Source organism: Rhinoraja longicauda, chromosome 8, assembly GCF_053455715.1.
Source record: "Rhinoraja longicauda isolate Sanriku21f chromosome 8, sRhiLon1.1, whole genome shotgun sequence".
Classification (NCBI taxonomy): Eukaryota; Metazoa; Chordata; class Chondrichthyes; order Rajiformes; family Arhynchobatidae; genus Rhinoraja; species Rhinoraja longicauda.
This window is the reverse complement of record NC_135960.1, coordinates 7,892,502-7,918,146: the sequence shown is the minus strand read 5'-3', so window position 1 is coordinate 7,918,146 and position 25,645 is coordinate 7,892,502. Positions and strand designations below refer to the sequence as shown.

General features: G+C 45.8%; 1 protein-coding gene across 1 annotated transcript in view; it reads left to right on the top strand.

Annotated features, from left to right (window-relative positions):
* LOC144595736 (contactin-associated protein-like 5) overlaps positions 1-25,645 on the top strand; it is a 970,382-nt gene that overhangs the window by 889,753 nt on the left and 54,984 nt on the right. The window contains 2 exon segments of the mRNA XM_078403311.1: positions 9,041-9,174; positions 19,738-19,825. Of these exon segments, the coding sequence (XP_078259437.1) occupies positions 9,041-9,174; positions 19,738-19,825 (222 nt within the window).

Genomic DNA, 25,645 nt, shown 5'->3' with positions numbered 1-25,645 from the left:
ACTAAAGCTTTTCACTGTGACTTGGTACACAAGACAATAAACTCGAATAAACATGATACGGGGACTGTAGTGAATAATAGTGCAAGATAAAGTCCAGTGAAGCCCAATGAAAGACAGTCTGAGGGTGTCCAAAGATGTAGATAGTGGCTCAGGACCACTCTCTCGTTCCTGGTACGATGGTTGCAATGGTCATAGTTTAAGAACAAAGGGTAGGCCATTTAGGACTGAGATGAGGAAAAATGTTTTCAGCCAGCAAGTTGTGAATCTGTGGAATTCTCTGCCACAGAAGGCAGTGGAGGCCAATTCACTGAATGTATTCAAGAGAGAGTTAGATAGAGCTCTTAGGGCTAGCGGAGTCAGGGGGTATGGGGAGAAAGCAGGATCAGCCATGGGGTCACGGGGAGAAAGGATAAACTACGCACCCGAGGTCAGGATCGAACCCGTGTCTCTGGCGCTGTAAGGCGGGAACTGTACTGCTGTGCTGCCAAATGAATGGGAAAAGAAAACAGATTAACATCACTCTCTGACACATTAGATGATAGTGGTCAAATCAGCGCTGCTGTGAAATTGTACCTGTGACTTCACGCCAGTGTGGCTTGTTAAAAGAGTTTATCCATTAGCTGTCAAGGGGAGCTGGTGAAATATCAACTCATTCAAATACACACTATCTTCTAAAGTGCATTATAAAACGGTCTCCAACGTGTCTAAAGAGTGCCCAAAGGGTTTCTTTTCCCCCCCATCTCCACAGCAAATCGACTTTAAACTTGGCGAGACCAAACGCAGACTGGGCGATCGTTTTGCGGAACACCTTCGCTCAGCCCGCGTGAACCAACGTGATCTCCCGGTTGCCAAATACTTTAATTCTCCTTCTCATTCCCACACAGGCCTTTCTGTCCTCGGTCTCCTCCATTGTCAGAGTGAGGCTAAAGGCAAATTGGAGGAACAGCATCTCATATTTCGCTTGGGCAGCTTCCAGCCCAGTGGTATGAATATTGATTCCTCTCACTTCAGGTAGCCCCAGGATTCCCCCTCTCTCTCTCTATCCCTCCCCCACCCAAGTCGCACCAGCTTCTCATTTTCACCCTACAAACAGCTGACTGTTTCCTTCATCATCGTTACTTTTTTTTTCATATCTTTCGTTCATTGTTCTTTATCTCTCCACATCGCCGTCTATATCTCTCGTTTCCCTCACCCCTAAACAGTCTGAAGAAGGGTCTCGACCCAAAACATCACCCATTCCTTCTCTCCAGAAACACTGCCAGATTGATCCCTGGGATGGCAGGACTTTCATATGAAGAAAGACTGGATAGACTAGGCTTATACTCGCTGGAATTTAGAAGATTGTGGGGGTATCTTATTGAAACATATAAAATTCTTAAGGGGTTGGAGAGGCTAGATGCGGTAAGATTGTTCCCGATGTTGAGGAGTCCAGAACCAGGGGTCACAGCTTAAGGATAAGGGGGAAGTCTTTTAGGACCGAGATGAGAAAACATTTCTTTACACAGAGAGTGGTGAGTCTGTGGAATTCTCTGCCACAGAAGGTAGTTGAGGCCAGTTCATTGGCTATATTTAAGAGGGAGTTAGATGTGGCCCTTCTGGCTAAAGGGATCAGGGGGTATGGAGCGAAGGCAGGTACAGGTTACTGAGCTGGATGATCAGCCATGATCATATTGAATGGCGGTGCAGGCTCGAAGGGCCGAATGGCCTACTCCTGCACCTATTTTCTATGTTTTCTATGTTTCTATGCTGCCTGTCCAGCTTTGCGTGTCTATCTTCAATCCATTCAAATCTTGGTGCAGTGGGTAATTATTGATTAGACTGCAACTGGACAACACACTTCCCTGTGGGCATTCAAGAAAATGATTGACTTTGTCAGGCGTGGAATGGGCAAAGCCGCCAGCAAAATGTTTTTCTGATAACCACAGCTGAGCTAATAGAATTTTTTTCTCTCCTCAACTTCCATCGCTGTGACTCAGAGCGGAAAGAGAGATTGTATTGTAAATGCTTCTCCCAGAACCTCATACAGTGTTCGTCCATCTCCAGAAATATCATAGCAGATATAGACTAGATCGTAAGATCATAAGATGATAAGTGATAGGAGTAGAATTAGGCCATTTGGCCCATCAAGTCTACTCCGCCATTCAATCATGGCTGATCCATCTTTCCCTCCTAACCCCGTTCTCCTGCCTTCTCCCCATAACCTCTGACACCCGTACTGATCAAGAATCTATCTATCTCCGCCTGAAATATATCCACTGACTTGGCCCCAACAGCCTTCTGTGGCAAAGAATTCCACAGATTCACCATCCTCTGACTAAAGAAATTCCTCCTCATCTCCTTCCTAAAAGCACGTCCTTTAATTCTGAGGCTGAGACCTCTGGTCCTAGACTCTCCCACCAGTGGAAACATCCTCTCCACATCCACGAGATATAAACAAACTAAATATGAAAACAGGTATAGACTAGAATATAAAAGCAGGGATGTCATGCTGTGGCCTTATAAGTTTTGCAGGTTAATCCGCTTGTGTAAATTGTCCCTGGTGTGTTGGATAGAACGAGTGTACAGGGAGTCCCTGGTTAGCATGGACCCACTGGGCTGAAGGGCCTGTTTCAACACTGTATCTCTAAACTAAACTATACTAAAAGCCAAGAGCACAGGCAAGTGGTCCAATCTTCTAAAGTCTTGGCAAGAAAAGAAGAATACTTCAGTTTCAGTTTATTGTCACGTGCAGCGGTAGAGTTGCTGCCTTACAGCGAATGCAGCACCGGAGACTCAGGTCCGATCCTGACTACGGGCGACGTCTGTACGAAGTTTGTACGTTCTCCCCATGACCTGCGTGGGTTTTCTCCGAGATCTTCGGTTTCCACCCACACACCAAAGATGTACAGGTATGTAGGTTAATTGACTGGGTAAATGTAAAAATTGTCCCTTGTGTGTGTAGGATAGTGTTAATGTGCGGGGATCGTTGGGCGGCACGGACTCGGTGGGCCAAAGGGCCTGTTTCCGCGCTGTATCTCTAAATCAAAATCTAACTGGTACAGTGAAAAGCTTTTGTTGCGTGCTAACCAGTCAGCGGAAAGACAATACATGATTACAATCAAGCCTTACACCGTATGGAGACATATGATAAGGGAATAACGTTTAGTGCAAGGTGAAACCAGCAAAGTGCGGTCAAGGATATTCCGAAGGTCACCAATGAGGTAGATCGTACTTCAGGACTGCTGTATGATGGCTCAGCTGGGATGATAACAGCTGGGAGGAAACTGTCCTTGAATCTGGAGGTGTGTGTTTTCACAAGTACTTGTAAAGCTCAATTGTTAAGGTCAGACAGGCGTTAAAAATTCACTTATACCTGACTGCAATGACACTGGGCTTTCCAGTGGAAGGATCACTGGTGGATAACAACTGAAACTTTTTGACCTTCATATGTTTCACTAAGTCTGTTAACGTGATAACACTGGGCCAGGTCAAGTAGACAGAACCTTACGAGTTTCTGCATTAAACTCCACTTTTGTAGACACTGGGAGCTGCTGTCAGATTTATTCCGTTTCAACCTGTGACTGCTGTTGAGCTAAGAGCAGACACAAAGTGCTGGAATATCTCAGAATGAACCTGGAATGTCACCTCTTTTCGTCGAAGCAAAGTGCTGGAGTGACTCAGCAGGTCAGGCAGCATCCCTGGGGAGAAAGGATGGGTGATGTTCCAGGTCGGGACCCTTTTTGTTGTTGTATTACTTGCCTCAACTACCTCCTCTGGCAGCTCATTCCATATACCCACCACACCCTGTGTGAAATATTTGCTCCTCAGGTTCCTATTAAATCTTTCCCTTCTCACCTTAAACCCATGCCCTCTGGTTATTGATTCCCCTAACCTGGATTTTAAAAAAAATCTGTGCGTTTACCCCATCAATTCCCATCGTGATAGACCTCTATAAGATCACCCCTCAGCCCCCTGCAGGCCAATGAATAAGGTACTAGACTGCCCAATCTCTCCCTGCAGCTCAGGCTAATTCATTTTAACATACATATACATCTTCTCTGCACCCTTTCCAGCTTAATGGCATCTTGTGGAACATCCTACATGATTTGCCCTCCATCAGATTAATCTCATTCCAATTCTGATGTCCTAAATATATCAAAGACAAGTTCACTCATAAAAAATTGCTATTGAGGGCATGCAGCGTAGGTTCACTAGGTTAATTCCCGGAATGGCGGGACTGTCATATGTTGAAAGACTGGAGCGGCTAGGCTTGTATACACTGGAATTTAGAAGGATGAGAGGGGATCTTATCGAAACATATAAGATTATTAACGGGTTGGACACGTTAGAGGCAGGAAACATGTTCCCAATGTTGGGGGAGTCCAGAACCAGGGGCCACAGTTTAAGAATAAGGGGTAGGCCGTTTAGAACGGAGATGAGGAAAAACTTTTTCAGTCAGAGAGTTGTAAATCTGTGGAATTCACTGCCTCAGAAGGCAGTGGAGGCCAATTCTCTGAATGCATTCAAGAGAGAGCTAGACAGAGCTCTTAAGGATAGCGGAGTCAGGGGGTATGGGGAGTAGGCAGGAACGGGGTACTGATTGAGAATGATCAGCCATGATCGCATTGAATGGTGGTGCTGGCTCGAAGGGCCGAATGGCCTCCTCCTGCACCTATTGTCTATTGTCTGTTGTCTATTGTCTAACACTCGTTGACCTACATTGGTTAATTTGGTTATGTCCGTGCGTTTACCCGATCTATTCCTCCCATGATTTTACACACCTCTATAAGATCACCCCTCCCTCATCCTCCTGCGCTCCAAGGAGTAGAGACCCAACCTTCTCATTCTTTGTTGAAGTTTTATTTTATTTTAGTGTTTCGATACATTATTCTTGAACCAATAAATTACCTTGATGCTCAAGACAATTATTTTCACAGTTCCCGGTTCTTAATTTACTTTGCGGAGGTGTTGTAATTGTACTACGATAGCAAGCGAGCCATCAAATTGCTTGTTTGTTTCTGCTCTCTGGACAGATCCATTAATCTGGTCTTAAGGGCCTGTCCCATTTACGCGATTTTTAAGGCGACTGCCGGCGACTGTCAAAGTCGTAGCAGATCGCCAACATTTTCTTTTACCCTATGACAATGACCACGACAATGACCACGACAATGCCGAGTCAGGTCGATACAAGTTACTTTTTTTGTGAAACTAGCACCTGGCTAAGAGATTACACCGTCTTCGGAAACATCGCGAAATTCCCACGCTTACCTGACCGTCAAACTGTCAATAGACAATAGGTGCAGGAGGAGGCCATTCGGCCCTTCGAGCCAGCACCGCCATTCAATATGATCATGGCTGATCATTCTCAATCAGTACCCCGTTCCTGCCTTCTCCCCATACCCCCTGACTCCACTATCCTTAAGAGCTCTATCTAGCTTTTGAATGCATTCTGAGAATTGGCCTCCACTGCCTTCTGAGGCAGAGAATTCCACAGATTCACAACTCTCTGACTGAAAAAGTTTTTCCTCATCTCCGTTCTAAATGGCCTACCCCTTATTCTTAAACTGTGGCCCCTTGTTCTGGACTCCCCCAACATTGGAAACATGTTTCCTGCCTCTAACGTGTCCAACCCCTTAATAATCTTATACGTTTCGATAAGATCTCCTCTCGTCCTTCTAAATTCCAGTGTCGCCTCCAATCTACCTGTCAAATGTCCTGACGGTAAATTAATTGGTTAAACAAAACTATCTCCTGGTATCTTCAAATGCCTTTTCTTAAGTTAATATTACGTGCTTCTAAACGCATCTACGTCAACCTAGCAAACCTGGGGACAGCATGCGACAGACAGCGCTCGCAATAAGCTACGATACCTGGTGACAAGCCAGCTGTCGCCGAGAAATTCTATCTGGAAAAATTTTCCGCGACGCGCCGAGATCCGCTACGATTCATTGAAGACTCCTCACGATCATGCCCGCAACACCCCAGCAAACGTTCGGCGACAGCCTAGTCGCCGGCAGTCGCATTAAAATTGCCGAAGTGGGACAGGCCCTTTAGGCTCAGCTTGGCATTTACATTCAGTGCGATGCAGTCCTCCCATTTCAAACTGCATCGTACAATTTGTAGCTCGCAGGTTGAACATTATCTTTTACGGAATTTCCATCGCTTGCTTCTGCTTTTCACTCCAGTCTAGATCATGGAGAGAATACTCTTCCAATAAAGTTCTAGTGGCCTGTTACAGGAAAGAAAGTTGAGGGTTCAAGAAGAGTTCTACCAGAACGCTAGAAACAAAGAACTGCCGGGGCTGGTTTAATGCCAAAGACAGGCACACAGTGCTGGAGTAACTCAGCGGGTCAGGCAGCATCTCATATGCCTGAACCGAAACGTCACCTATCCTTGTGGAACAGCATCCCTCTCCCCATCAGAACTGCCCCCTCCATCGACTCCTTTAAGTCCAGGCTCAAAACCTATTTCTACTCCCTAGCGTTTGAGGCTCATTGAGGAGGCACTGTGAACTGTTTGCGTGCTACTGTATTTTTCATTTTTTTTCCTTAGTACCTAATCAGATGTACAGCAGTTTGGTCAACGTGGGTTGTTTTTAAATGTGCTATACAAATAAAATTGACTTGACTTGACTTGACTTGTGTAGATGCTCCTTTAATCCGAAGATAGACACTAAAAGCTGGAGTAACTCAGCAGGTCAGACAGTATCTCTGGAGAATTCTCTGCCTCAGAAGGCAGTGGAGGCCAATTCTCTGAATGCATTCAAGAGAGAACTAGATAGAGCTCTCAAGGATAGCGGAGTCAGGGGGTATGGGGAGAAGGCAGGAACAGGGTACTGATTGAGAATGATTAGCCATGATCACACTGAATGGCGGTGCTGTCTCGAAGGGCCGAATGGCCAACTCCTGCACCTATTGTCTATTGTCTATTGAGAAAAGGAATAGGTGGTGTTTCAGTTCAAGACATCTCTGAAGAAGGGGCTCGACCCGAAACATCACCTATTCCTTTTCTCCAGTGATCCTTTCTGACCCGCTGAGTTACTCCAGCTTTTTGAGTCTATCATCTCCTATCCTTTTGGCTCCAGAGATGCTGCCTGACCCGCTGAGTTGCTCCAGCACTTTGTGTCTATCTCTACCAGAACAGCGCCTGGCCCAGATGGTATTAGGTGAGATTGTATTTGGCTCAGACATCATGGGCCGAAGGGCCTGCTCGTATGCTGTACTGTTCTACGTGTAGGAAGGAACTGCAGATGCTGGCTTGTACCGAAGATAGACACAAAACGCAGGAGTAACTCAGCGGGACAGGCAGCACCTCTGGAGAGAAGGAAGAATAGATGAGGTTTTGGGTCGGAAGCCTTCCTCAGACTAAAATATAGAGGTGGGGTGCAGGTAGGTGTGGGGGGAAACTGGAGGTGAGAGAAGGCCAGAAAAAAACAGAGCTGGCAACAGATGACTTCAGGAAGGGTGGAGCCCACATCGAGTGCTTCAAGCATTTTGTGACTATCTGTACTAATCTATATTCTCGTTCTGTTTCAGGTAGATTTGTAAATCCCTATAACCCTTTAGATTCAATGTGCCTTTACCTTTTCACGGATGATGTAGGTTAGTTTCTATTTTATGAACCCATCTTTAAATGTGAGAGTGGCTCGATGGCCATTTACACCCTTAATCTTGCCTTTCTTCCCTTTTCACTTGGTTCACGACTTGCATTAACATCCGCCAGCCTCTCCAACCCGATCCTTTATCGATTTTATGCACCGTCTAGGTCACAGCAGCAGGGCAAAGACATCCCATCGGTCTCCCAAATACTCGTGCATATGTTTGGTCCATGCATAAGACGTTAGACCTTAGGCTTTAGAGATACAGTGTGGAAACAGGCCCTTCGGCCCACTGAGTCCGCTCCGACCAGCGATCAAGGCGTGCACTAGTACTATCCCACACAAGAGACAAGTTATAATTTTACCGAAGCTGATTAACCTTCAAACCTGCACGTCTTTGGAGTGTGGGAGGAAACCGGAGCACCCGGAGAATATACAAACTCCGTACAGACAGCACCCAGAGTTGGGATTGAACCTGGGTCCCTGGCACTGTAAGGCAGCAATTCTACCACTGTGCCACCATGCTGCGCCATTCTGCCCAGTGCACAGGCATTGTAAGACGTACAGGTTTGTCGGTCAAGATTGTAAATTGTTCCCAATGTGTAGAATAGTGTTGATGAATGGGAATCGCTGGTCGATGCGGTCGGTGGGCCGAAGGGCCTGTTTCCGCCTTGTACCTCCAAACTCAATTAAACTAGCTTGCATAATATGTTCGCATGATTTGACCCTCGGTATCCAATTCTTGCATGATTTGACGTGTAGGTTTGCAGCGTAGGTTTACTAGGTTAATTCCGGAATGGCGGAACTGTCATATGTTGAAAGACTGGAGCGACTAGGCTTGTATACACTGGAATTTAGAAGGATGAGAGGGGATCTTATCGAAACGTATAAGATTATTAAGGGGTTGGACACGTTAGAGGCAGGAAACATGTTCCCAATGTTGGGGGAGTCCAGAACAAGGAGCCCCAGTTTAAGAATAAGGGGTAGGCCATTTAGAACGGAGATGAGGAAAAACTTTTTCAGTCAGAGAGTTGTGTATCAGTGGAATTCTCTGCCTCAGAAGGCAGTGGAGGCCAATTCTCTGAATGCATTCAAGAGAGAGCTAGATAGAGCTCTTAAGGATAGCGGAGTCAGGGGGTATGGGGAGAAGGCAGGAACGGGGTACTGATTGAGTATGATCAGCCATGATCACATTGAATGGCGGTGCTGGCTCAAAGGGCCGAATGCTCCTTCACCTATTGTCTATTGTCTATTGACCCTTGTTATTCAATTCTTGCAAAGAATTTCTTTGCAAACCTTCACTATCTTTCCTTCCGCATAGCATTCCCAAAGTATGGTGCGCGGTCCTGCCTGGAATTCCCCAGGTGAAATAAGACACCGATACTTGTGAGATAATTGTGTGCCACTACAATAAAAGTCAGATCCGTGCAACAAAAATGTAAGAACTTCTTTATTTTGTTTCAGGGAGCTTGCAGGTCAGATACAGGCTGGACAGTAACAAACATCCTGACATCCTGAGTCTCAACAGTGGAAACCTTGCAGATGGACTACTCCACAGTGTGAAAATCGACCAAGAAGGACCAAGTGTCCACGTTGAGGTAACACAAGACGTAGAATAAAATGATCCATTGTTATCTAGGGACTGGCCAATGTTCGGATCAACATAGCTTTAACAAATAATTGTGTTCTTTAGAGGTTTATCGTTCCTCAAGCTCAATTCAATTCAAGATAGACACAAAAAGCTGGAGTAACTCAGCGGGACAGGCAGCATCTCAGACGTCCTTCCTCAAATTAGGAGACCTCCGAGATCTTCGGTTTCCTCCCACACTCCAAAAACGTACAGGTATGTAGGTTAATTGACTGGGTAAATGTAAAAATTGTCCCTAGTGTGTGTAGGATAGTGTTAGTGTGCGGGGATCGCTGGGCGGCGTGGACTTGGTGGGCCGGAAAGGCCTGTTTCCGCGCTGTATCTGAAATATGAAAATATGAAATATGAAAACTGCACACAATATCCAGATGTGGTCTCACCCGGGCCCTATACAACAGCAGAAGGACTTATAGAAGGAAACAAAATGCTGGAGCAACTCAGACTGAAGAAGGGTCTCGTCCCGAAATGTCACCCATTCCTTCTCTCCAGAGATGCTGCCTGTCCCGCTGAGTTACTCCAGCCTTTTGGGTCCATCTTTGGTTTAAACCAGCATCTGCAGTTCCTTCCTACATAATTCAATCAAGAGTTCACTTGCAAAGGGCAATTTATGTAAGCTGTTATGTAAAGTCATGGTTTTATTACTTCTAATTAAGTTAAAGGTAATAAAATATGGATGCTATGATACAATAATTTTCATTCCTGTCAAATATCTTTCGCCAAAACTTTTGATTGGAACATTCTAAGCAAGAAAAATTAGACAAAAGGACACAACGAATGGAGTAACTCAGCGGGGTAGGCAGCATCTCTGGGGAATGCGGAATTTTTTCTTGATCGCTTGGGCAAGTGGGTAGAGGAATGATGAATGTTGGAAGAAACTGCAGTGAAGGCACTGAAGACGGACACAAAATGCTGGAGTAACTCAGCGGGTCAGGCAGCATCTCTGGAGAAAAGGAATAGGTGACGTTTCGGACCGAAGAAGGGTTCTGACCCGAAATGTCACCTGTTCCTTTTCTTCAGAGATGCTGCCTGACCCGCTGAGTTGCCCCATCACTTTGTGTCCATCTGATGAATGATTAATGGTGTTGAATGCAGATAAGTGCGTGGTGTAGCTATTTGGGAAGTCAAACGAGGGCAGGGCCTTCACAGTCAATGATCGGCCTCTGTGGAGTGATGTAGAGCAGAGGGATCTAGGAGTGCAGGTACGTAGTTCCTTGGCAATGGCGTCACAGGGAGTTAGGGTGGACAAGAAGCCTTTTGGCTCATTGGCCGTCATCAGTCACAGTATTGTTGGTAGGCATTGGTATGAAAGGGTAAAAGTGCTGGAAGTAACTCTACGGATCAGGCAGCATCTCTGGACAACTCAATGGTTCAATAATACTTTATTGTCACAAGTACCTAGGTAGAGTGAAATGTTTAGTTTTTGCACACTACCTGGTAAAACCATACAGCAGACCTCTCCCTGGCAATACTACACAAGTGTTTGGGCCATTCTTAGTGACGCGTGTGACCAAACAGATGAAAAATTGTGGAATACGTCTCTTCTAAATCTGAAAGCATTACAGGTATATTGTTTTGTACTGTATATATGGCTTCTATATGTCGAACTCTACGAAGTTAAATTTTTATATGTTATGCTGGCAATGTTTGTTCGGTGTCAGAGGTCAAATATGACTGGTCACGTGTGTGTCCGTGTGAGGTCACACACGTGACCAGTCATATTTGACCTCTGACAGTAAACAAACTTTGTCAGCATCTATATAATAAAACTCTCGTTTGTTTGTTTGTGCCTGAACTACAGCCAAAACGGTACATGGTAGCGCAACAATTTTAGGCCCACCTTACTCACCGTCGTCCCTTGGGTGCTAATGGAAGGAGTTTCATTGAAATCGGTGTTATATTTTTAAAGTTATTCACATTTTTAAGTTTAAATTTATCTCGGAGGGAGGGAGGGAGGGAGGGAGGGAGGGGTTTGTACGTTCTCCACCGAGAACCACGTGGGTTTTCTCTGGATGCTCTGGCTTCCTCCCACACTCCAAACACGTACAGGTTTGTAGTAGAAGAGAAGGGTCTCGACCCGAAACGTCACCCATTCCTTCTCTCCCGAGATGCTGCCTGACCCGCTGAGTTACTCCAGCTTTTAGTGTCTACCTTCGATTTTAACCAGCGCCTGCAGTTTTCTTTCCTGCAGGTTTGTAGGTTAATGGCTTCGGTAAAGATTGTAAATTGTGCCTAGTGTGTGGGTTAGTGCTGGCGTGTGGGGTCGGCACGGGGTCGGTGGGGCTGAAGAACCTGTTTCCGCGCCGGCTGGTGTCTCTAATATAAACTGAACTACACGCAAACCTTGAACAAGGATTTTTCTTGTCTAAACTTCTCACCTCTGTGAGTATGACATTTGTCATCCACCTTCATTTCCTCGTAGAATAGGTTACTAATAGCCGTGCTTTGTTCACTTCACCGTGGCTATTGTTCCTTTGCGAATTTAGACAGTTAGTGTTGGCAGGTTATTAGAAACACAATTGCAAGCCATTAGCATTGCATCAATACACATGCCAAAAAACATCAGAGGTGTACTCTGCAGATAGACACAAAAAGCTGGAGTAACTCAGCGGGTCAGACACCATCACGGGGGAATAGTGATAGGTAACATTTTGGGTCGAGACCCTTCCACAGACTGAGAGTCAGGGGAGAGAGAGGCTTGTATACACTGGAATTTAGAAGGATGAGAGGGGATCTTATCAAAACGTATAAGAGCTCTTAAGGATAGCGGAGTCAGGGGGTATGGGGAGAAGGCAGGAACGGGCTACTGATTGAGAATGATCAGCCATGATCACATTGAATGGCGGTGCTGGCTCGAAGGGCCGAATGGCCTCCTCCTGCACCTTTGGAGTGTGGGAGAAAGCCAGAGCTCCCTGAGAAAAACCATGCAGGTCACGGGGAGAACGTATGAACTCTGCACAAACATTTTGTGTCTACCTGCTAACAATGGCCTGTTTCCTTTATCATCGTTACTTTTTCTGCATATCTTTCATTCATTTGTTCTCTACCTCTCTATATCACTGTCTATGCCTCTCATTTCCCTCTCAATAGTCAATAGACAATAGACAATAGGTGCAGGAGTAGGCCATTCCTCATCTCCGTTCTAAATGGCCTACCTCTTATTCTTAAACTGTGGCCCCTTGTTCTGGACTCCCCCAACATTGGGAACATGTTTCCTGCCTCCTACGTGTCCAACCCCTTAATAATCTTATACGTTTCGATAAGATCCCCTCTCATCCTTCTAAATTCCAGTGTATACAAGCCTAGTCGCTCCAGTCTTTCAACATACGACAGTCCCGCCATTCCGGGAATTAACCTAGTTATCCTACGCTGCACGCCCTCAATAGCAATAGCAGAGACCTGAGAGATAAGGAAGGGTGAGGTGTGAAAACGAGACATCAAATGAGATGGTGCATGAAGGAAAATGTAGAATAGATCATGTTTAGCTGGGAGAAGGTGACAACGAAGCAAACGGAGATAAAATATAATTAGGGGGACAGTCAGACTGGTCGGAGAATTGAGACGGGCGAGTGGTGGGGAGGGAGGGAAAGTATTCTGCTGCATTTGCTGTGCAGCTTGCCTGCGTAATGTCACCACAAGTGTGTTTACATGCACTCTATTGATTGCCCAATAACCACATGCAGGGCTGCATCTGTAACCCGATGTGTTCTGAACCTCCTGGTAGTTTGAAGATTAATTGTGGGGTGTTTTGCATAACATTACACTGAGTCCAATTTGCACCTGCGCCATCATTACACATTATCGCTCAGTACGGATGCACTTTGCTCTCACCACATGCTCCGCGCTGTTTAACCGTCGCTGCTCCATCCTGGCACAAGTGGGGCTCCTTCCGGCCTTGACAGAAACAAAGCTGGCTGCAATTTGCCGTCGACGGCAGCGACAGCCTCTCTCGAAGCCGACAAGGACAAGTGCTCGCTTCTGCAGGTCGAAGCGATAACTACCTTCCGAGATAAATTAGTGGAAGTTGATTTCACAATGGTGCTCAGTCGTGGAGTCTCAGAGTCACCATCGGGGCATTTACTTCAAGAAACACTGCTGGAACCAGACATCCAGGCTGCGAGGTTTTATTAACGTGATAAGGATGAGAGGGGATCTTATAGAAACATATAAGATTCTCAAGGGATTGCACAGGCTAGATGAAGGAAAAATGTTCCCGATGTCAGGGTAGTCCAGAACCAGGGGTCACAGTTTAAGAATAAGGGGTAGGCCGTTCAGGTCTGAGATGAGGAAAAACATTTTTCACCCAGAGAGTTGTGAATCCGTGGAAATCTGAGGCCAATTCACTTCGAATGTATTTATTCACAAAATTCTGGAGTAACTCAGCAGGTCAGGCAGCATCTCAGGAGAGAAGGAATGGGTGACGATGCTGCCTGACCTGCTGAGTTACTCCAGCATTTTGTGAATAAATACCTTCGATTTGTACCAGCATCTGCAGTTATTTTCCTATAGGCCAATTCACTTGATGGTTTCAAGAGAGAGTTAGATTCAGCTCTTAGGGTTAAAGGTATCAAGGGGTATGGGGAGAAAAAGCAGGAACGGGGTACTGATTTTAGATGATCAGCCATGATCATATTGATTGGAGGTGCTGGCTCAAAGGGCCGAATGGCCTACTCCTGCTCCTATGTTTCTATGTTTCTATGATATCACGGAGAGCCTGTCTGCTGGAGCCAGACTCTGCTACAAGTAATTCAGCGATATCTTATATACGATACGATACAATACGATACGAGACCGCACCTGGAGTACTGTGTGCAGTTTTGGTCTCCAAATTTGAGGAAGGATGTTCTTGCTATGGAGGGCGTGCAGCGTAGGTTCACTAGGTTGATTCCCGGAATGGCGGGACTGTCGTATGTTGAAAGGCTGGAGCGATTGGGCTTGTATACACTGGAATTTAGAAGGATGAGGGGGGATCTTATTGAAACATATAAGATAATTAGGGGATTGGACACATTAGAGGCAGGAAACATGTTCCCAATGTTGGGGGAGTCCAGAACAAGGGGCCACAGTTTAAGAATAAGGGGTAGGCCATTTAGAACGGAGATGAGGAAGAACTTTTTCAGTCAGAGAGTGGTGAAGGTGTGGAATTCTCTGCCTCAGAAGGCAGTGGAGGCCAGTTCGTTGGATGCTTTCAAGAGAGAGCTGGATAGAGCTCTTAAGGATAGCGGAGTGAGGGGGTATGGGGAGAAGGCAGGAATGGGGTACTGATTGAGAGTGATCAGCCATGATCGCATTGAATGGCGATGCTGGCTCGAAGGGCTGAATGGCCTACTCCTGCACCTATTGTCTATTGTCTATTGTCTATTGATATGATAGAACTTTATTTCTCCCAGGAGGGAAATTGATCGTCCAACAGTCATAAAATACAAGAAGATACATGAAACATGAAATTAAAGTGACAAGTGGAAAGGATTGTGGATGTGCAACGATTGGGGGGGGGTGGGGGGAATTGGGGGTGGGGGGGAAGGGGAGGGGAGTCAGTCTCACCCATGACAGAAGGGGGAGGAGTTGTACTGTTTGATAGCCACAGGGAAGAAGGATCTCCTGTGGCGTTCTGTGCTGCATCTCGGTGGAACCAGTCTGTTGCTGAAGGTGCTCCTCAGGTTGAACAGTGTGTCGTGGAGGGGGGTGAGCTGTCTTGTCCAAGGATGAGAGCAGATCTTAAAGAAACATATACAATTCTTAAGGGATTGCACAGGCTAGATGCAGGAAAAATGGTCCCGATGTCGGGGGAGTCCTGAACCATGGGTCACAGTTTAAGAATAAGGGATAGGCCATTTAGGACTGAGATGAGGAAAAACGTTTTCAAACAGAGAGTGGTGAATCTGTGGAATTCTCTGCCACACAAGGCAGTGGAGGCCAATCCACCGGATGTTTTCAACAGAGAGTTAGATATACCTCTTTGGGCTAACGGAATCAAGGGATATGGGGAGAAAGCAGGAAAGGGTTACTGATTTTGGATGATCAGCCATGATCATATTGAATGGCGGTGCTGGCTCGAAGGGCTGAATGGCCTACTCCTGCGCCTATTTTCTATGTTTCGACGCAATGAGAGCATCTACAGGCAAACATTATGGAGACTTTACAAATGAGTAGAAGGTTTTCACTCGTGATTTGCCAAACATGACCACTCTTCCGTTGTCATGATGCATTGAAACAGGCCCTTCAGCCCAACTTGCCCACGCCAACAAAGGTGCCCCATCTACGCAGGTCCCACTTGCTCGCATTTGACCCATATCCCCGGAATGAGTAGGTTAACCTTTGATAAACGTTTCTCGGCACTGGGCCTGCACTCATTGGACTTTCTGAGGGGGGACCTCATTGAAACATACAGAATAGTGAAAGGCTGCGATAGAGTGGATGTGGAGAGGATGCTTCCACTCGTGGGAGAGTCGAGGACTAGAGGTCGTAGCCTCTGAATTAAAGGACGTTCTTTGAGGAAGAGGAGGAGAAATTTCTTTCATCAGATGGCGGTGAATCTGTGGAATTCTTTGCCACAGAAGGCTGTGGAGGCCTAGTCAGTGGATATAGTTAAGGCAGAGATAGACAGATTCTTGATTGGTACGGGTTCAGAGGTTATGGGGAGATGGCAGGAGAATGGGGTTAGGACGGAGAGATAGATCGGCCATGATTGAATGGCAGAGTAGACTTGATGGGCCGAATGGCCTAATTCTACTCCTGTCACTTATGATCTTATGAGCTCATGAAGCCGTTTAATCTACTAACTGCACGTCTATGGGATGTGGGAGGAAACCGGAGCACCCGGAGGAAACCCACTCGTTCACAAGGAGAAGTGCAAACTCCACACAGAGAGCAGCCGAGATCAGGATCGAACCCAGGTATCCAGCATTTGAGGTTCTTTGTGGAACAAAGCACAGAAACAGGCTCTTCGGCCCACTGAGTCCATGCTGCCTATTTACCTATTTACACTGTAATGTATGTTCACTGAATAACTGAGATGAAGAACCACTTTACACAAGTGCTACGGTAATTCCTGTAACTGCTACAGTATATCCCATCTACACTAATCCAAAATAGACACAAAATGCTGGAATAACTCAACGGGACAGGCAGCATCTCTGGGGAGAAGGAATTCTTTCTCTCCAGAGATGCTGCCTGTCCCGCTGAGTTACTCCAGCATTTTGTGTCTATCTTCGATTTAAACCAGCATCTGCAGTTCTTTCCTATAAAGTAGTGCCCCCGTACTAATCAAGAATCTATCTATCTCTGACTTTAAAATATCCATTGACTTGGCCTCCACAGTCTTCTGTGGCAATGAATTCCGCAGATTCGCCACCCTTTGACTGAAGAAATTCCACCTCATATCCTTTCCAAAGGTAGATCCTTTTATTCTGAGGCTACGACCTCTGGTCCTAGACTCTCCCACTGATGGAAACATCCTCTCCACATCCACTCTATCCAGGCCTTTCACTATTCGGTAACTTTCAATGAGGTCCCCCTCATCCTTCTAAAACGACCTGACAGGACATGATGAATTGATTGCCGACGATCAACTCGATCAAAGGCCAATTCAATTGAAAATCACCGTACACGCTGTGTATACATTACTACTTTCCGGATGGTACAGTAAGACAACAGAAGCAACAGAAGACAGACACAAAATGCTGGGGTATCTCAGCGGGAAAGACAGCACTTCTGGAGAAAAGGAATGGGTGACATTTCGGGTCGAGACCCTCCTTCAACTTCACCTGTTACGTTTCTCCAGAGATGCTGTCTGACCCGATGAGTTACTCCAGTTTTTTTGCGTCTATAGACATAGAAACGACGTGCAGGAGGAGGCCATTCGGCCCTTCGAGCCAGCACCGCCGTTCAATATGATCATGGCTGATCATCCAAAGTCAGTACTCCCGTTCCGGCTTTCTCCCCACATCCCTTGATTCAGTTAGCCCTAAGAGCTACTGCATATGTGACTCTCTCTTGAATACATCTTCGGTTTAAGCCAGCATCTGCAGTTGCTAAGTTATTGAGTTGCTCTTATCTCCTGTCAGCACCTGGCTGCCTGCCGACCATCGGGCAATGGGCCATCTTTGTAACCAGAGCGTTGTTCCAGGTCTCGGAGGGCTGCTATCATGAGCAGGCTCATTCGAACCCAGCGTAGTGACATGACATGAGATTAGTGCAGGAGCTGTCCAAATTCATCCTCACTTTGTCGAGCTGGTGGCCGGGGCTCAAATTTCCACAGCTGCCCCGTGGGCATGACATTTGAAACGCGGTTCAACAATTGAGGACATTCTGCTTCACTTTCCATCTTATTTCCCGGCCCTGCTTACATTCATTTGTTCTATATCAGTCTTAATAATCATCATAATTATACTCATAATCATACTTTATTAGCCAAGTGTGTTTTGCAATATATGAGGAAGTTGATTTGCCATACCAATAAAAAGCAACAAAACTCATAAAACACATTTTAACATGAGCATCCACCACAGCGATTCCTCCTCATTCCTCACTGCGATGGAAGGCGAAAAAAAGTTCAAACTTCTTCCCTTCTTTCTTCTCTTATATCTCTCTGTATGACGAAGGTATCACAAAATGCTGGAGTAACTCAGCAGGTCAGGCAGCCTCTCGGAGAGAAGGAATGGGTGACGTTTTGGGTCGAGACCTTTCTTCAGTCTGAAGAAGGGTCTCGACCCGAAACGTCACCCATTCCCTCTCTCCTGTGATGCTGCCTGACCTGTGAGTGATTTCTCTCTCTGTATATCACCGTCTACTGCGTATGATCAATAGTGTTTAATGTACAACTATGGACTGAAGGAGGGTCTCGACCTGAAACGTCACCTATGATGAATAGTGTTTATGTACAACTATGAACTGAAGGAGGGTCTCGACCCGAAACGTCACCTGTTCCTTTTCTCCAGGGATGCTGCCTGACCCGCTGAGTTACTCCAGCTTTTTGCGTCTGTCTTCAATAATTCATCGGCCTGGCTGTCTTTTCTAATTCACACAAAGGATACAGAACAATTTGATTATTCACACTCTAGATTCACAATAATCTGAAGCATCTGTATCACTTCCTGCACTAAGCATGAAAAGCCCCTTTTATGAATTATTAACGCAACAACCCTGAATAATCTTTCGCGCAAAGGAAAATCGATTTTTAATGATTTTGAATTAATCTCAGCATTTCCCTCGATGTTCATTTAATGAGAAAAGTTGATCAAGAAAAGATTAATTAACCACAACTTAAAGGATGTATTCAATAATTGCTAAAGGTTTTCATATGTCTTCCCTTTCACTATTTGCCTGTAAAAATATATCACTGTATTTCGCAAAGATAGGAACATTTATCACTGCCTTTTTAAAAAAAACAAAACATATTTTTCCATCATTTTGTTTGAGAGACCTAGGTTCGATCCTGACCACGGGTGCTGTCTGTACGGTGTTTGTATGTTCTCCCCGGGACCACGTGGGTTTTCCCCGGGTGCTCCGGTTTCCTCCCACACTCCAAAGTTGTACAGGTTTGCAGGTTAATTGGCTTGGTGTAATTGAAATTGTCATAGAGGACATAGGTTTAAGGTGAGGGGGGGGGAAAGATTTAATAGAAACCTGAGGGGTAACTTTTGTATGGAACGAGCTGCCAGAGGAGGTGGCTTAGGCAGTTACTGTGGCAAAGTTTAAGAAGCATTTAGACAAGTACATGGAGAGGTCAGGTTTAGAGGGATGTGGGCCAAACGCAGGCAGGTGGGAGTGGTGTAGCTACAACATATGGGCGGGCAAGTTGGACGAAAGGGCCTGTTTCCACTGGCCTTCCCGAGGCATCGTGAGGTGTAGATGGAGTCAATGGAAGGGAGGTCGGTGTGTGTGATGGTCTGGGCTACGTCTACAATTCGCTGCAATTTCTTGCGGTCTTGGATGGAGCTGGTTTCCCAAACCAAGGTGTGATGCATCCTGACAAAATGCTTTCTATGGTGCATCTGTAGAACTTGGCGAGAGTTGTAGGAGACGTGCCGAACTTCCTAAGTCTTCTAAGGAAAGGGAGACCTTGGTTCAGCTCTGATGAATGATCATTGACTTAAAACATTAACTGTCTCCATCTCAATAGACAATAGACAATAAACAATAGGTGCAGGAGGAGGCCATTCGGCCCTTCGAGCCAGCACCACCATTCAATGTGATGTGGGCTGATCATTCTCAATTAATACCCCGTTCCTGCCTTCTCCCCATACCCCCTGACTCCGCTATCCTTAAGAGCTCTATCTAGCTCTCTCTTGAATGCATTCAGAGAATTGGCCTCCACTGCCTTCTGAGGCAGAGAATTCCACACATTCACAACTCTCTGACTGAAAAAGTTTTTCCTCATCTCCGTTCTAAATGGCTTACCCCTTGAACGCCCAATGAGCATGCCCAACATTCTGTGTTGTCTTCCAGAGTTCCAGCACCTGCACTTTTTGCTCTTGTACTAATTATGTTTTTGCCTCTGTTTAATGTTTTCTAGATTGACCAGTTACATTCCATGAGCTACAAACTGTCTTCAGATACAGCATTCAATGGGCTGAAGTCTCTTGTCCTGGGCAAGATTGTGGGTAAGCAACAAAATGACGATTCGTGCAGCTTGACAACCATAATTTCCACACAGTGTCTCATTTCAGAATAATCATAGTTGAATCTGTTCTTAAATTGTGAGGGTCAGGACATGGCTAAAGATATAATCCCCAATAATGGGTGGCACGGTGGCGCAGCGGTAGAGTTGCTGCCTAGCAACGCCAGAGACCCGGGTTCGATCCTGACTACGGGTGCTGTCTGTACAGAGTTTATACGTTCTCTCTGTGACCGCGTGGGTTTTCTCCGGGTCCTTCGGTTTCCTCCCACATGCCAAAGATGTACACGTTTGTAGGTTAATTGGCTTCAGTAAAATTGGAAATTGTCCCTAGTGTGTGTTGGTTAGAACCAGTGTACGGGATGATTGCTGGGTCTGTATCTCCAAACTAAAGTAAAGTATTAAAGTACTATAAGGTCAGACCGCATCTGTGGAAAGAGAAACATAATTAATGCTTTAAAAGGCAAAATGATGGGCGGCACGGTGGCGCAGCGGTAGAGTTGCTGCCTTACAGTGTTTTCAGTGCCGGAGACTTGGGTTTGATCCTGACTATGGGTGCTGCTTGTACGGAGTTTGTACGTTCTCCCCGTGATCGCGTGGGTTTTCTCCGGGTGCTCCGGTTTCCTCCCACACTCCAAAGCCATACAAGTTTGTAGGTTGTTTGACTTGGTATAAATGTAAATTGTCACTAGTGTGTGCAGGATGGTGTTAGCGTACAGACTCAGTGGGCCGAAGGGCCTGTTTCCGTGCTGTATCTCTAAACTAAGCTAGACTAAACTTAACGGGTCTGTGGAGGGTCGGACGGGTGACATTTTGGGTCGGGACCCTTCTGCAGAGTTCCTCCAGCACGTTGTATTATGATCAAGAACATTTGCAGTTTCTTGCAGCTTCACAGTTCATTTTTTAGGTGAAAGTTGCTTCATCAGAACTCCTGACCCTTAAGTTAATGAATCAGTTCAAATAGCAAGAACATTTAGAGCAAAGCAAAATTAAATTCCTGATCCCTAAAAATGATGCTTAAATTGTATAAGAACTTAAAAAAGCATTTAGTGTAAGAAAATAACTGTAGATGCTGGTACAAATCGAAGGTATTTATTCACAAAATGCTGGAGTAACTCAGCAGGTCAGGCAGCATCTCAGGAGAGAAGGAATGGGCGACGTTTCGGGTCGAGACCCTTCTTCAGTCTGAAGAAGGGACTCGACCCGAAACGTCACCCATTCCTTTTCTCCTGAGATGCTGCCTGACCTGCTGAGTTACTCCAGCATTTTAAAATAACATTTGATTAGTACAGATCAATTTCCCTCCTGGGATAATAAAGTTCTATCGTACTGTGTCAGGGGTTATGGGGAGAAGGCAAGAGAATGGGGTTGAGAGGGAAAGATAGATCAGCCATAATGGATCGGCCATGAGGTGAGACCTCATTGAAACTTGTGGAGAGAATGTTTCCGTAACTAGAGGAGGCTAGGATCAGAGGTCATAGTCTCATACTTAAAGGGTGTTTCTTTAGGAAGGAGATGAGTAAGGAATTTCTTTAGTCAGGAGTGTTGAGTTTGTGGAATTCATTGCCACAGAGGGCTATGGAGGCTCTCATTTGGATATTTTTAGGCAGAGATAGATAGATTCTTGATTAGTACGGGTGTCAGGGGTTATGGGGAGAAGGCAGGAAATTTCGGTTGAGAGGGAAAGATAGACCAGCCCTGATTGAATGGCAGAGTAGACTTGATGGGCCAAATGGCCATATTCTGATCCTACAATTTATTAATTTATGAACTTATATATTTGCAAATTTTATCTCGTATCCAATGCTTTTATTTAAAAGGCTAAAATATGTTCCTCTCTTATATTATATCCCAGAACTGGTTGTTTCAATCTATTGTGACCCATGCTATCAAAATGTGAACCACTCACCAGACGATAGCGGAGTCAAGGGATATGGGGAGAAGGCAGGAACGGGGTATTGATTGTGGTTGATTAGCCTTGATCACAGTGAATGGCGGTGCTTGCGCAAAGGGCCGAATGGCCTCCTCCTACACCTATTGTCTATTGTCTATTGTCTATTGTTATCGGTACAAGCAAAACCAGTCCCAGATTTTCATACCTTCAGTGTTGAATGAAGTGGTTCACCCAAGAAAGTCTTATATTTCTATTTCAACTTCAGGGAGGCACGGTGGCGCAGCGGTAGAGTTGCTGCCTTACAGCGAATGCGGCGCCGGAGACTCAGGTTCGAACCTGACTACGGTCGCTGTGCTGTACTGTACGGAGTTTGTACGTTCTCCCCGTGACCTGCGTGGGTTTTCTCCGAGATCTTCGGTTTCCTCCCACACTCCAAAGACGTACAGGTTTGTAGGTTAATTGGCTGGGCAAATGTAAAAAAAAAAAAAAAGATTGTCCCTAGTGGGTGTAGGATAGTGTTAGTGTGCGGGGATCGCTGGGCGGCGCGGACTCGGTGGGCCGAAGGGCCTGTTTCTGCGCTGTATCTCTAAATCTAAATCTAAATCTAAATTTACCACCATTCAGGATCTCCTGAAGATTTTTCACTTATAAAGAGTAGCTTCCAACTGCAATTGATGTCATGGGTGGAAATGTTTCCCCTTGCCCAAGTTCAGTCACTCTGTTGGCCACACGGCCTAAAGAACAGCTTGCTGTGGGATCCGAAATGCCCGTCGAACAGATGGAGTGGATTCGATGGAGAAATAGTTTCTGAACTCAAAGACCAGAGCATTGATCAAACCCAACAGACTGTCTCTCAGAAATCTCAGCAAACGGAACAGAGTGAAGGGGCGGCCACGGTGGCGCAGCGGTAGAGTTGCTGCCTCACAGCGCCAGACAATAGACAATAGACAATAGGTGCAGGAGGAGGCCATTTGGCCCTTCGAGCCAGCACCACCATTCAATGTGATCATGGCTGATCATTCTCAATCAGTACCCCGTTCCTGCCTTCTCCCCATACTCCCTGACTCCGCTATCCTTAGGAGCTCTATCTAGCTCTCTTTTGAATGCATTCAGAGAATCGGCCTCCACTGCCTTCGGAGGCAGTGAATTCCACAGATTTACAACTCTCGGACTGAAAAAGTTTTTCCTCATCTCTGTTTTAAATGGCCTACCCCTTATTCTTAAACTGTGGCCCCTAGTTCTGGACTCCCCCAACATTGGGAACATGTTTCCTGCCTCTAAAGTTTCCAACCCCTTAATAATCTTACATGTTTCGATAAGATCCCCTCTCATCCTTCTAAATTCCAGTGTATACAAGCCTAGTCGCTCCAGTCTTTCAACATACGACTGTCCCACCATTCCGGGAATTAACCTAGTAAACCCTCAATAGCAAGAATATCCTTCCTCAAATTTGGAGACCAAAATCTGAGACCCGGGTTCCATCCTGAATGTGCGTGCGGTCCGTATGGAGTTTGTACGTTCTCCCCGTGACCTGCGTGGGTTTTGTCCTAGTGCTCCGGTTTCCTCCCACACTCCAAAGACGTACAGGCTGGTAGGTTAATTGGTTTTGATAAAAATTGTAAATTGTCCCGAGTGTGTGTGTGTGTGTAGGATAGTGTTAGTGTGTGGGATGCGTTAGTGTGAGTTTGTACGTTCTCCCTGCGACCTGCGTGAGTTTGTCTCCAGGTGCTCCGGTTTCCTCCCACACTCCAAAGACGTACGGGCTTGTAGGTTAATTGGCGTTGGTAACTTTGGTAAAATTGTAAATGGTCCCTATTGTGTAGGATAGTGCTACTTCACGGGGCGGTCACGGTGGCGCAGCAGTAGAGTTGCTGCCTTAAAGCAAATGCAACGCCGGAGACCCGAGTTCAATCCCGACTACGTGTGCTGTCAGTACGGAGTTTGTACGTTCTCCCCGTGGCCTGCGTGGGTTTTCTCCGGGTGCTCCACTTTCCTCCCACACTCCAAAGACCTACAGGTTTGTAGGTTAATCGGCTTGGCAAATGTAAAAATTGTCCCTAGTGGGTGTAGGATAGTGTTAATGTGCAGGGATCGCAGGTCGGCGTGGACCCGGTGGGCCGAAGGGCCTGTTTCCACGCTGTATCTCTAAACTAAAAAAAAAATTGAAATGGTGGGGGGCATCGCTGGTCAGTGTGGGCTCGGTGGGCCGAAGGGCATGTTTCAACACGTTATCTCTAAAGGCTAAAGACTAAAGAATGGTACTATTCAAACACCTTAGTACACATTACAAGCAACAAACATTTAACGTGATAATATTGCACTTCCCTATCTGAAAGTCTTTTTTTTGCTATGTGGATCTAGTAGATTTATTTCATATTTTTAATGATTGTGGGACCATTCAGTCTATCATATTCAGTCCAACTCAAATACCACCTCTCTACCAATAACCTGTATGAAACTTTCCAATCCGGATTCCGCTCAAACCACTGTACTGAAACTGCGCTCCTCAAAATCACAAACGACATTCTCCTCTCCTCCGACGCTGGCAACCTCAACATCCTCATCCTACTTGACCTCAGCGCCGCCTTTGACACCATAAATCACTCCACATTAGGCAGGAAATGGTTTTGGGTAGACTGATGGGACTGAAGGCTGATAAATCCCCAGGGCCTGATGGTCTGCATCCCAGAGTACTTAAGGAGGTGGCTCTAGAAATAGTGGAAGCATTGGAGATCATTTTTCAATGTTCTATAGATTCAGGATCAGTTCCTGTGGATTGGAGAATAGCAAATGTTATCCCACTTTTTAAGAAAGGAGGGAGAGAGAAAACGTGTAATTATAGACCAGTTAGTCTGACATCAGTGGTGGGGAAAATGCTGGAGTCAATTATAAAAGACGAAATTGCTGAGCATTTGGATAGCAGTAACGGGATCGTTCCGAGTCAGCATGGATTTACGAAGGGGAAATCATGCTTGACAAATCTACTGGAATTTTTTGAGGATGTAACTAGGAAAATTGACAAGGGAGAGTCAGTGGATGTGGTGTACCTTGACTTTCAGAAAGCCTTCGACAAGGTCCCACATAGGAGATTAGTGGGCAAAATTAGGGCACATGGTATTGGGGGTAGGGTACTGACATGGATAGAAAATTGGTTAACAGACAGAAAGCAAAGAGTGGGGATAAATGGGTCCCTTTCGGAATGGCAGGCAGTGACCAGTGGGGTACCGCAAGGTTCGGTGCTGGGACCCCAGCTATTTACGATATACATTAATGACTTAGACGAAGGGATTAAAAGTACCATTAGCAAATTTGCAGATGATACTAAGTTGGGGGGTAGTGTGAATTGTGAGGAAGATGCAATAAGGCTGCAGGGTGACCTGGACAGGTTGTGTGAGTGGGCGGATACATGGCAGATGCAGTTTAATGTAGATAAGTGTGAGGTTATTCACTTTGGAAGTAAGAATAGAAAGGCAGATTATTATCTGAATGGTGTCAAGTTAGGAGGAGGGGGAGTTCAACGAGATCTGGGTGTCCTAGTGCATCAGTCAATGAAAGGAAGCATGCAGGTTCAGCAGGCAGTGAAGAAAGCCAATGGAATGTTGGCCTTCGTAACAAGAGGAGTTGAGTATAGGAGCAAAGAGGTCCTTCTACAGTTGTACCGGGCCCTGGTGAGACCGCACCTGGAGTACTGTGTGCAGTTTTGGTCTCCAAATTTGAGGAAGGATATTCTTGCTATGGAGGGCGTGCAGCGTAGGTTCACTAGATTAATTCCCGGAATGGAGGGACTGTCGTATGTTGAAAGGCTGGAGCGATTGGGCTTGTATACACTGGAATTTAGAAGGATGAGGGGGGATCTTATTGAAACATATAAGATAATTAGGGGATTGGACACATTAGAGGCAGATAACATGT